Raw genomic sequence first — 12,887 nt, 5'->3', positions numbered from 1 at the left:
ACTAAACAAAACCTTCTTTCTCTAAAGTAAAGGGATTTTCTGCACTCAAACAAACCTATTTTTGTTTGTTCTGTTTAGGGTGGATGATATTTGAAGGCATTTGGACAACACATGATATGGCATATAGGTGTGCTAGCAAACTGATAGCAATATCATAGCACTGCATTATAAAATAAGCCATTAACAAATGTGTTGGTTGTCACTCTTACCTAATGACTACAAAAAAACAACAACAGTTGATTCCAAAGTTTGTAATTAGTTTATAAAAATGCTATACCTACATAGAAATATATCTAAACATTATCTATATTTTTCATTAATATTTAAGAATTTGTTAGTAGGTAAAGCAGTAATAATTTTTTTCTTGTGCTACACTTGAAATTTGTTTACCTGCTCTTGTCAGTCACAGGTGGCCACGCCTGTAGGAGGAGCATGAGGTGCTGAAACTCCTCCCACTTTCGACTGGAGTCCAACAGCTCCAGGAAGAGAGAGTGACGCCGAGCCTCATCCTCGATGTCATTCATGTCACACTGAAAGAGGGAGAGAGAGCAAGAGAGAGAGCAAGAGCGAGAGAGAGAGAGAATGAGTCAGTGAGAAAGAGTGAGAGAGAGAGAAAGAGAGAGAGAGAAAGAGTGAGAGAAAGAAAGAGAGAGAGAAAGAGTGAGAGAGAGTGAGAGAGAATGAGTGAGTGAGTGAGTGTGTGTGTGAGAGAGAGAGAGAGAGAGAGAATGAGAGAAAGTTAGAGAGAGAGAGCGAGCGAGAGAGAGGAAGAGAGAGAGAAAATGAGTGAGTGTGTGTGTGAGAAACAGAGAGAGAGAATGAGTGAGTGAGTGTGTGTGTGTGTGTGTGTGTGTGTGTGTGTGAGAGAGAGAGAGAGAGAGAGAATGAGTGTGTGAGTGAGTGAGAGAGAGAGCGAGTGAGTGAGAGAGAGAGAGAGAGAATTGTAATTAAATGAAACATTATGTACATGAGCAGACATACACATGCTTTTGTCTATGTAGTTCCTTATTTATAGATGTGTAAATAAGTGTAAATAAGAGCTGGAGAGAACATGGCAGACACTTTAAGAGCATAGTGTTTTATATTTTTAACACTTTTTTAATTTAATTCAGACTTTCAGAGATTGGTCCGTCACTATACAGAGAGATCCAATCAGAGCTTAGCTACTGGATCAGGAGACCTTTGCTGCAGTACATTGATAATAAAGTGTTCAATATAGAAACTATGATACAAGATGGCCGATTGGTCATATTGTTTGTTTTGTCTCTGAAATAATTGACCTGTTTTAATACTTTTTACCAGAACACTAAAGCTCCATTCAACTCATGAGTCATTTTCAATCAGTATAAACTGTATAGAGTGAATGAGTCAGGACTCTTACACTGGATTTTAGTGTTGAAGATCAAATCTGAACTGCTTTTTAGATGAACAAACACTTGGAGCATCTCAGAGAACAGAAATAGGTTTGATGTCAACATTTACTTTGAAGATACAAACATTTGTGTGGAGAAAAAAATAACCGTTTATGTTTTTCTGGATCTTTTCTATGAATATTTCGCCCCTAGTATTGTAGTGAAAAACATAAATACAGATGACTGATAATAGAATAATAGATAATAGACTGATAGAATACTGATAAAACGCTACAAAAGTCCTGAGTGTCTACTTTCATATGAGCTTCATATTAACACCACTGTGGAGTGAGACATGAAAGAGACTTTCAATGGACACAAGACACACAGCAGGAAATTTCAGGGTTTTTATTTGTCTGGGACTTTAAAATGTCACCCCTTTAATATATCTGCTTAACATATTAGAGACGAGTGAAATAATGCAGCACAGGACAAAGAAAGGAGAAGAACTTCTGATGGCTCTTAATCTCTGACACTGGAGACTCCTTCCAAAAATAATGTGCTAGTTTTATTCGTTTATGTTAAGTATCAGTCGTACAAGTCGATGTGTTGAAAACAAATATATATATATATATATATATATATATATATATATATATATAGCTTCATTATCACTCAGCAGTGTTGTGGTGTACGTTGTGTAGCATGTGGTATGAAATGATGGGCTAAAAGCTTGAAGACTAATGAGAGAAGGAGCGTATGTTGGTTGAGGAAGGGGAGAGGGGGGTGTGCTAGGATCGGTGAAGGCCGATAAGATGGATTTGAAATGGCAGCACACCTGAGACCCGGAAGAACCTCATGATGAAATGACACACTGCAGGAGAAGAAGTGATTAAACAGACATCAGCGCGAGCACACACCGACACACACACACTCACACGTGCACACACACACACACACACACACACACACACACACACCCCCTTAATGCAGCATGAGAAGAGCATTCTACCCCTCTGGTGGTTTCTGTGTTCCGGATTGTCGGCAAAAAAAAGAAAAGGAGGAGGGAGAAAGTAATTAATTTCCCTTCCGAGCGACCCGAGTGCAATTTAACAGTCGAGGAAACATCTGATCGCTAAAGGGGAGAAGTGCGAAAGAGCGAGAGTGCAGCAGAACGCTTAGAGAAATAAGTGAAAAGGCATCTGAATACCCAAATTAAGAGGAAGAGGAAGAGGAAGAGAAGAGAAAGAGGAAGAGAAGGAGAAAGAGAAAGAGGAAGAGAAGGAGAAAGAGAAGGAGAAAGAGAAAGCGAAAGAGAAAGAGAAGAGAAGAGAACACAAGACAAGACAAGACAAGACAAGACAAGACAAGAGGATTACACCTTTGCCTCATACTGGTTGATGGTTTTCCTCAAATGCAAACCAAACAGATTCCTCTGACATGTCTTATAGTCTCACTTCCTTTTTCATAACTGATTTGTAATTTTTATCCATCTGTTTATTCAGAATAAGAACACTTTATTAATCCCCAGTGTGAAATTGGCTTCATTACCGCAGCTCCGAGTCACCAAAATAAGAATACAAAAAATAGAGACTTATATACACCAAGATAATATATAAAAAAAAAGTATATATACACACAGGTACAATTCTATATATGTACACAGGTAAAGGTATATTGTTGCACAGCGAGATATGTTGCTATAAAAATAAAATAATAATATAATACAAAATAAATAAATAAATAAAAGTAAGCGCACAGGTTCCTTAGGCAAATGTTAAATAAACATCTCCTCACAGAAGGTCTGGAATCTGATACAGCTATTGTCTAAGACAGGAGTCTCCAACCTTTTACAGCTCGGTTAAAGGTTCGTAGAATATGTACAAAATTGATCAGATTAAATAAACAGCTCTGGTAGCTCATGAGTGAGTGTTGTAGACCTCTGGTCTATGGTCTAAGAGCACCTCAGGAGAGACACAAGGAAGACACAAACAGAATGAGGGGAATAATGATGGAGTGGCGCGTCATCAACGTTCAATATTTGACACTTTATCAATTTTCAGAGGCAGAATTTACTATGGACGTTAAAATGAGTATAGATTTAAAAAAATAATTTCACCCTCGAGTTTATCCACACAATTGGATCCACTCCCTTCCACTATGCTCCAGTCCATCTCGCAAGACCTTCTGCCCATCATTTCCACTATCGTCAATAGATCCTTAGCATCTGGTCAGGTACCAACTACTTTCAAGAGAGCAAGGGTTATTCCCATCCTAAAGAAACCTGCTCTGGATCCATCAGACATCAGTAACTACAGACCGGTATCACTTCTCTCGTTTCTTTCAAAAATTCTCGAACGCATTGTCTAAAATCAACTGTCTGTCTATCTCTCACAGAACAACCTCCAAGACCCTAACCAGTCTGGCTTTAAAGCAGCTCATTCCACAGAGACAGCCCTTTTGGATGTCTCTGAGAAACTACATGCTGCTAGATCAGCCAAACTGTCATCCGTCCTTATCCTCCTTGACCTTTCAGCAGCGTTTGATACGGTCAACCACAAGACTCTCTTATGCACCCTCAGGAGTCTTGGGATTTGCAGATCAGCTTGGGAATGGTTTGCTTCCTACCTAGAAGGACGCTCATATCAGGTAACATGGAGGGGAGTGACATCTGCTCCACGCAGACTCTCCACTGGCGTCCCACAGGGCTCAGTACTTGGTCCTCTTCTTTTCTCTCTGTATACTCACTCTCTTGGTGAAGTTATTTCCTCACATGGGTTCTCTTACCACTGCTATGCTGATGATACACAACTTATCTTCTCTTCTCCACCCTCAGAGACCACAGCTTCTGATCGGATCTCAGCATGTCTGGCAGAAATTTCATCATGGATGACTGCTCATCAGTTAAAGCTCAATCCTAGCAAAACTGAACTGCTGATCATCCCAGGTGATTCACCCCCAGGTCATGATCTTGCTATATCCATGCACAATGATCTGATCGTCCTTCAGCCACAGCTTGCAACCTTGGGGTAACCTTGGACAATCAACTGTCCTTTTCCTCTCATGTTGCTAATGTGACTCGCTCATGTCGGTTTCTTCTCTACAACAGTAGAAGGATTCGGCCATTTCTGTCCACACAGGCTGCTCGGGTACTTGTTCAGTCTCTTGTCATTTCTAGACTGGATTACTGCACTGCTGGCAGGTCTACCTATGAACGCAATCCGTCCTCTGCAAATGATCCAAAATGCAGCTGCCCGGCTTGTTTTCAACCTGCCAAAGTTCTGACACACCACCCCGCTGCTGCAATCCCTCCACTGGCTTCCGGTAGCTGCACGCATCAGATTCAAAACACTGATGCTGGCCTACAAAGCCAAAAATGGACCAGCTCCCTCTTACCTCAAAGCCCTCATCACTCCTCGCACTGCACCCCGCACCCTCCGATCTACCAGCACTGCTCGACTGGTTCCACCATCTCTCAGGGTAAGAGGCAAGTATACTACAAGACTCTTCTCTGTACTGGCACCAAGGTGGTGGCATGAACTTCCCCTAGAGGTCCGGACAGCTGAGTCACTGGATATTTTCAAGCGGCGGTTGAAGACCTACTTATTCAGGAAACACTTCAACTAGCACTTCTTTCATTATCTTTTGAAAAAAAAACAAAAAAAAAAAACCCACATTTGACACTTTTTCATTGTAACTTTGAACAAATGTTTTAAACTCATGGTATCTTAAGTATGTAACTTAGTGAGCCAGCATTAATGCATTCAATGTTAGAGATTTAAGCACTTATGTACGTCGCTCTGGATAAGGGCGTCTGCCAAAGGCTGTAAATGTAAATGTTTCTCTCTCTATATATATAGATGTATACATCTATTATCCAAACACCTTGACCCTTGTGTAGTAGAGTATAAAGATGTTCCAATCTTTCCATCCTGCGCTCTACACTTATTATGACATCACAAATGCCAAGCAAACAACAATATAAAATCAAACTGTGTCCCATTAAAGTCATCAATATGTCAGTGGAAAGTCCTCAACTGGCTTAAAAAAAATGAGTGTGTGTGTGTTCTCATATATATATATATATATATATATATATATATATATATATATATATATATATATATATATATATATATAGACCTTTATGAATTTAAAAAATATATAGTGTATATAAGGCAGCAGAGTATAGCACAGAGTTAATACAAGACCACCAATATAAATGAATCAGTGAATCATTCGGCTACTGAGGTAAAGGTTGGGGTTAGATATAATTGCATTAATTAGCTACAGTAATCACAAAGTCAGTTGAAGACCCACACAAGACTTGAAAAACAAGTGTGTGTGTGTGTGTGGTTCACATGGCAGCACATTTCCTTTTATCGCTGGCCCAGACTGGATTAATATGAAAATTAATTCCTACCATATTCATTTTGCCAAATGGCGTTTCTCATCTGCAGGAACTGTTACAGCAGGTGAACAATTTCTTTCTTTTTTTTTTTAAATCCCTAATTTTTGCCCCCGTGGCCACCTGTGATTGACAAGAGCAGGTAAACAACTTTGTGACACTGAAAGTACTGGATACAGCTGTAAAAATGCTGTGCTTTTCCCCCTTTTAATTTGTTTAGCAGAATATTTATTTTTCTTTAATAGATCACAATTAAAGAGCAGAGCTTTTATGGGACTTTTAGGGCTTTCAAAGAGCTTTCATAGAGCATTAATAGGGCTTGTACAGGACCTTCATGGGGCTTGTACAGGGCCTTCATGGGGCTTGTACAGGGCCTTCATGGGGCTTGTACAGGGCCTTCATGGGGCTTGTACAGGGCCTTCATGGGGCTTGTACAGGGCCTTCATGGGGCTTGTACAGGGCCTTCATGGGGCTTGTACAGGGCCTTCATGGGGCTTGTACAGGGCCTTCATGGGGTTTGTACAGGGCCTTCATGGGGCTTGTACAGGACCTTCATGGAGCTTGCACTGGGCCTTCATGGAACTTGTACAGGGCCTTCATGGGGCTTGTACAGGGCCTTCATGGGGCTTGTACAGGGCCTTCATGGGGCTTGTACAGGGCCTTCATGGAGCTTGCACTGGGCCTTCATGGGGCTTGCACAGGGCCTTCATGGGGCTTGTACAGGGCCTTCATGGAGCTTGCACTGGGCCTTTATGGGGCTTGCACTGGGCCTTCATGGATCTTGTACAGGGCCTTCATGGAGCTTGCACTGGGCCTTTATGGGGCTTGCACAGGGCCTTCATGGGGCTTGCACAGGGCCTTCATGGGGCTTGCACAGGGCCTTCATGGATCTTGCACTGGGCCTTCATGGGGCTTGCACTGGGCTTTCACAGGGGCTTTCGCAGTGCTGTTAATTTCCTTGGAAAGTTGTACTCAGGTTTTAATTGGTGAAAATGTTTAGTATTGTACTGCAGCCGAATGGTAATGTGGTGATTACTTACTTTAGCGGCGTTGCTTTATACACAATGCTGCTTTATCACATGTTTTAATGTTTCGTTTTCCTTTTATTTTATTGTTGTTTTTCTCTTGTAATATTTATCCATGAGCCATTCCTTACATCGCTGTGGAAAAGTAAACGACTTGGTTACATTAATTCATAGATCAGTAAAAAAAAAAAAAAAAGTCAGTTACACTTATTCATAGATCAGTTCTTGTGATGGCTGAACTCTCTGGACCTCACTTCAAATTTAATTTCAGGCATATTTTAGAGGCAAAACGTGCAGTTAGCTGGCCATGTTTATAAAAATCATTTAGTCTCTTTAAATTCAAGGTCCTTTTCGTGTGCAGTTTATAGTATGTACGATACAGACTCACTTAAACTAGTCCCACAGGATTTAGCAATTTTTCAGGCAAACTCTGTGATATTCAAAGGAGCTTGTGTGACATCACAACTCACATTCACGTGGGTGGAACATGAGTACAGAAAGGAGACACAACCCTGATCGGAGACTAGAAAACCACATTAACCAGCACTGACTCTGTGCTATGATCAGTCCTAAGTCCTGACTGATACACTTCATGAATGTTATGTAGGTCTGAGCATAACTGCTGTGCTACAACCATTTCTAGGATCTTTTGAGATAAAGGGGAGGTCTGATATTGGCCTATACTGTAGTTGGACAGATGATGGGTTCAAGGTCGGGTTTTTTAATCCCGATAAACAAACGTAAAATCCTCAATATTCTGAAGAATACAGATTTGTTTCCGAGACATCTCGTGTGACATCATAACCCACATTCAGCCTCTTCTGTTCGCATGTAGAACATGAAGAGCTCAGAAAGAAAGTCATTAAAGATGTCTAAAAGAAGAATCCCGCGCTTATGATTCACAAATTAAAAAAAACAAAAAAAAACAAAACTCTGCAGTAAAATCAAGAGAAATATTCAGCTGTCCAGTATCAGGTCTTGTGCCCATGATAGCTGCTTGTTTCTGTTCTTGACTGACAGGATTCTGAGTTCTGAGATGCTTTTCTGCTCAGCCTGGCTGTAAAGAGTGATTATCTGAGTTCCCACATCTTTCCCGTCAGCTCCAAACATGGCATTTCTCCTCTGAGCTCTCTCATCAATCATCAACGCATTTCCTCTCGCGTTCTTTTTCCACCATTCTGCACGGCTGCCACACGATCGGTTGATTTCATGAACGAGCGAGTGTACAGCTGTTAGTATTAAAGTACCATGTGACTCCATGCATCTCCGGCAAAGCGTTTTATTTACCCGACGACACCGAACCGAAACACCTTCGTACACGATTTGCCTGAGTCTGAAATAATTGCGATGCTCGCTAGCTTGGAAATAACACGCTTGTTGTGTCGAGCGTGTTTTTGTTCTTAAAAGAACGTCACTGGAGATTGGGTCAGAGGAAGAGGAAATGCTTGCTAATTACATGCATGTGATGCAGATGTGATTCTGCTTGCTCTGTGAATCAGACAGGTCAGACAGACACAAGCAGGCAAGAAAAAGAGTTACTCTTAAGTTTACTTCGCACGGTCGCACTACAACACCGACATGAAGATGGAAGAAAAATCTTTTGGAATGTCTCTAAAAGAATAAAAAATAAAAATAAATAAATAAGAAGCAAGAGATGAGCACCTCTGGGGGTTTAGAGGGTGCACCGTTAACTAGTATGTGTGTGTGTGTGTGTGTGTGTGTGTGTGTGTGTGTGTGTTGTGTACTACAAATCAATAAGTTCTGATCTGCTTCACTTAATGACATCCACCTACTCCATGGCCATCACACCAACTGGCTTCCCTCTCTCTCCAACTGAATCCTGATTTTGGGCTGATTATCTTCAAGATGTTCCTACAACCAAATTAAAGTTAATGTGTGATAATGTCAAAACACACACACACACACACACACAATCTATATGAAAGCCCCTGAAGGCCACTAAAACAACTTCGGCTCATCAAAGCATGGACTTCACAGGACCTCTGAAAGTGTGCTGTTGAATCTGGAGATGTTAGTGGAAGTTCCTTTAGTTCCTCTAGGTTGTGCGGTGGATCTTCTCCTCCATGGATCAGACTTGTTTGTCCTGCAGACGCTCCATCCGATTGAGATGCGGGGAATCTGGAGATGGAAGGTAGCATTATCCTTTTTTCATGACCCCAGTAATTGGTTCACCAATTCTCCTTCCTTCTTGCCCTTGTGTTAGGATCTAAGCACTGCACAGAAGAACGTCCCACAAGACCTGCTGTTTTAGAGATGCTCTGATCTAGTCGTCTGGATGGACTGATACACACACGTTTGTTCTCTAATATTCCAAACCGCTGAAGGGAAAAACTATGAAGAAGAAAAAAAAAATGTCAGCAACCGATAGAGAAAGACAGGCAGAGAGAGAGAGAGAGAGGTGGAGACAGAAAAATCTCCTGGGGCATAAACAGGCCTCCCCCTCGTTTTTTTTCTTCTGTTGTCCAAGCAGTGTGAAGCAGAGGAGGAGAAGAAAAGTGAATCTCTTCATCAGCTGGTAAACAGCTGAGGGACACGAGCGCAGATGGATGAAGCCACGGCACTGCTGAAAGAGAAATCAAGACTGTCGGCTGCACTTAACTCCCACTTTACCCCTGTGTGTGTGTGTGTGTGTGTGTGTGTATGTGTGAGCTCCTGAGGATGAAATAAAGCACTGAAAAGTAGGACTGGGAATTGGAGTATTCAGAGCGTATGAACTCGTTGTTGCAATGTAATGAGGTCGTATTGGGGCTGTGCTGCAACTCGTTTGGTTATGAATGGGTGTGTGTGAACTTTTCTCTCCCCTGTGTGTGTGCGTGTGTGTGTGTGTACTGATGTAGCTACAGTACACATCACACAGGATTAAAAAAAAAAGTCATTCTGTCATGGAATTTTGACCGACTGTATTGACACGGTGTCATGGCGGAAGGGGAAAACACCACAATATTAAAGTTTTTTTTGTTTGTTTGCTTTTTGTTTTAAAAGCCCATTTTAGATCTTTTCACTGAGAACCTTTAAACGATTCCAAAAAGATCAAACCAGCGAGTCTTTCGGGGTAACGAGACGAGGTCTAGTCCAGTTTGCTCCCCTGACCGAATATTCCATGATCTCAATACAGGCTCAGATTTGTTCCTACGCGAGTGTGTATATTTAATGGCGCCCGAATGACATTTGGCTGAAAGTCAGTAATCTTTAACAAGATACAAAATGAAAGGGAATCTCAAAAGAGGAAAATCAAAGAGGAACAGCACATGTCCAGGCCCGTCTTAAGTTTGCCAATGACCATTTGGATGATCCAGAGGAGTCATGGGAAAAAGTCATGTGGTCAGATGAGACCAAAATAGAACTTTTTGGTCATAATTCCACTAAACGTGTTTGGAGGAAGAAGAATGATGAGTACCATCCTAAGAACACCATCCCTACTGTGAAGCATGGGGGTGGTAGCATCATGCTTTGGGGGTGTTTTTCTGCACATGGGACAGGGGGACTGCATTGTATTAAGGAGAGGATGACCGTGGCCATGTATTGCGAGATTTTGGGGAACAACCTCCTTCCCTCAGTTAGAGCATTGAAGATGGGTCGAGGCTAGGTCTTCCAACATGACAATGACCCGAAGCACACAGCCAGGACAACCAAGGAGTGGCTCTGTAAGAAGCATATCAAGGTTCTGGCATGACCTAGCCAGTCTCCAGACCTAAACCCAATAGAGAATCTTTGGAGGGAGCTCAAACTCCGTGTTTCTCAGCGACAGGCCAGAAATCTGACTGATCTAGAGAAGATCTGTGTGGAGGAGTGGGTCAAAATCCCTCCTGCAGTGCGTGCAAACCTGGTGAAAAACTACAGGAAACGTTTGACCTCTGTAATTGCAAACAAAATCTACTGTACCAAATATTAACCTTGATTTTCTCAGGTGTTCAACTACTTATTTGCAGCTGTATCATACAAATAAATAGTTAAAAAATCATACATTGTGATTTCTGGATTTTTTTATTTTTTTAGATTATGTCTCTCACAGGGGTGCACGGTGGCTTAGTGGTTAGCACGTTCGCCTCACACCTCCAGGGTCGGGGTTCGATTCCCGCCTCCACCTTGTGTGTGTGGAGTTTGCATGTTCTCCCCGTGCCTCGGGGGTTTCCTCCGGGTACTCTGGTTTCCTCCCCCGGTCCAAAGACATGCATGGTAGGTTGATTGGCATCTCTGAAAAATTGTCCCTAGTGTGTGATTGCGTGAGTGAATGAGAGTGTGTGTGTGTGCCCTGCGATGGGTTGGCACTCCGTCCAGGGTGTATCCTGCCTTGATGCCCAATGACGCCTGAGATAGGCACAGGCTCCCCGTGACCCGAGATAGTTCGGATTAGCGGTAGAAGATGAATGAATGAATGAATGTCTCTCACAGTGGACATGCACCTACGATGACAATTTCAGACCCTTCCATGATTTCTAAGTGGGAGAACTTGCAAAATAGCAGAGTGTTCAAATACTTATTTTCCTCACTGTAAGTATGCATGTATACCCTAATGAAACAAAGAGCAAAAAAATGTTGAGGAAATTCAAAAGATTAGGAGACGATTTTTTTTGATGATCTAAAATGTACGTTGTTGCAGTTTTAGAGGGATGAATAACCACAAAAAATAAAATAAAACGAATAATGGAAAAAAAAAAATTCAGAAATTCTTTGCTCCTAGTGACGAAATTCTAAGGAAATTTTTAGAAATGTGGCCGTTTCCCAATCAAATGAAAGAGAAGATCCTAGTAAAGATAAAAGTTATTCATAAAGCATCTTAACCCTTAAAACAGCTCTTCGGGTCGGAAAGTCTTAGGAGTCGTGAGGAGGACTTTTAAGAAGCTTAGAGTTTCTTTATCAGAGGAGAAAATGGCTGAAAGGTGAAGAGGGAGAAGAAAAGTGTTGTGTACAATATTTAATAATGATGGTGAGTTAAAATAGTGAGATGATACAGATTAGATGGTGTAGGGATTATTTTTGTGACCAATCAGATTAGAGATAACATCAACACAGAAAAAAATCTAATAAAATACATACAAACACAAACACAAACACACACACACACATATATATATATAGTGTAATATAATCCTTACACTATATAGTAAATATCTTAATATAGAGACAGAGTGAAGGCTTTTAATAGACCAGATTTTAAAAGAGCTCCTAATTTTATTTTTGAATTATTTTAACAACCAATCACAGTCTTTAGTTAAGTTAGTAACCGTGTTAAGCCCCGCCTCCTCTCTAAGATAAAAGTTGTTGTAATTTCCTTACTTAGTGTTGCTCTGAGATTGCTCCTGAATCACTCTGAAGATAAGATTCCTATTTAGATTGTTTTTTAAAGTTAAATTAGGAGCTTTCTGAGATCATCCTCGAATACAGGCCCTGATGTCTAAACCGCTGTCGAGAAAAGAAGCTGATTCCAAATCGGATCCAAGACCACGTCCTGAGAATCAGTGGGATTTACATCGTGAGTATTTAAGACCCCGTCCTGAATAAAATAAAACACAGAACGTACGAGCGGTCGATGTAAGCAGTATTTAATCGTCACGTGTGCACTTTTAATATTTCAGACGGTTTTAAATGTACAAGTTGGGGTTAAGGTCTAAAGTGCTGACACGATGTTTCCAGGTTTGAGGTCTTTGTTAAGGTCAGAGCAGCTCGTTCTTTTCCTGTGTTGCTTTTCCGAGGTACAGCTGGGATGAAAGAACAATGAAGAGAGCGAGGGAGAAGTGTGTGTGTGTGTGTGTGTGTGTGAAACAGCTCAGAAAAGTTCCCATTAATATTCCAGTGACCCGCTACCCAAGTTCTCAAGCTCCTTCCTCTTGTGCTGTAGAGGTCGTTTTCCTTAGAGCTGAGAGCTGAGCGTTTTTGCGCTCGTGTCCAAGGCAGTGCTGGAACAGCGAGATAACCGTCCGGCCTGATATCACGCCTTGCAGTAGAACACAATCTCCCTGCTTTATTACTAACATGACGTTAAATGGTTTATAACACTGAAGCTGCTGGAATATTTTAATAGACTTGTACTTTAACAAACCGATACTGCTTTCTGCTTGGTGCTGTGTGATGGTTAAAGGT

General features: G+C 41.4%; 1 protein-coding gene across 2 annotated transcripts in view; it reads right to left on the bottom strand.

Moving 5' to 3' along the window:
- The window catches only part of nbas (NBAS subunit of NRZ tethering complex), a 186,364-nt gene that overhangs the window by 26,069 nt on the left and 147,408 nt on the right, over window positions 1-12,887 (bottom strand). For both annotated transcript variants that reach the window (XM_060884210.1, XM_060884211.1), the window contains exon 49: window positions 391-530. In XM_060884210.1, the coding sequence (XP_060740193.1) occupies window positions 391-530 (140 nt within the window). The remainder of the gene's footprint in view (window positions 1-390; window positions 531-12,887) is intronic.

The sequence above is a fragment of the Tachysurus vachellii genome, chromosome 12 (genome assembly GCF_030014155.1).
Source record: "Tachysurus vachellii isolate PV-2020 chromosome 12, HZAU_Pvac_v1, whole genome shotgun sequence".
NCBI classification, from domain to species: Eukaryota; Metazoa; Chordata; class Actinopteri; order Siluriformes; family Bagridae; genus Tachysurus; species Tachysurus vachellii.
This window is presented reverse-complemented; position numbering and strand designations above follow the sequence as displayed.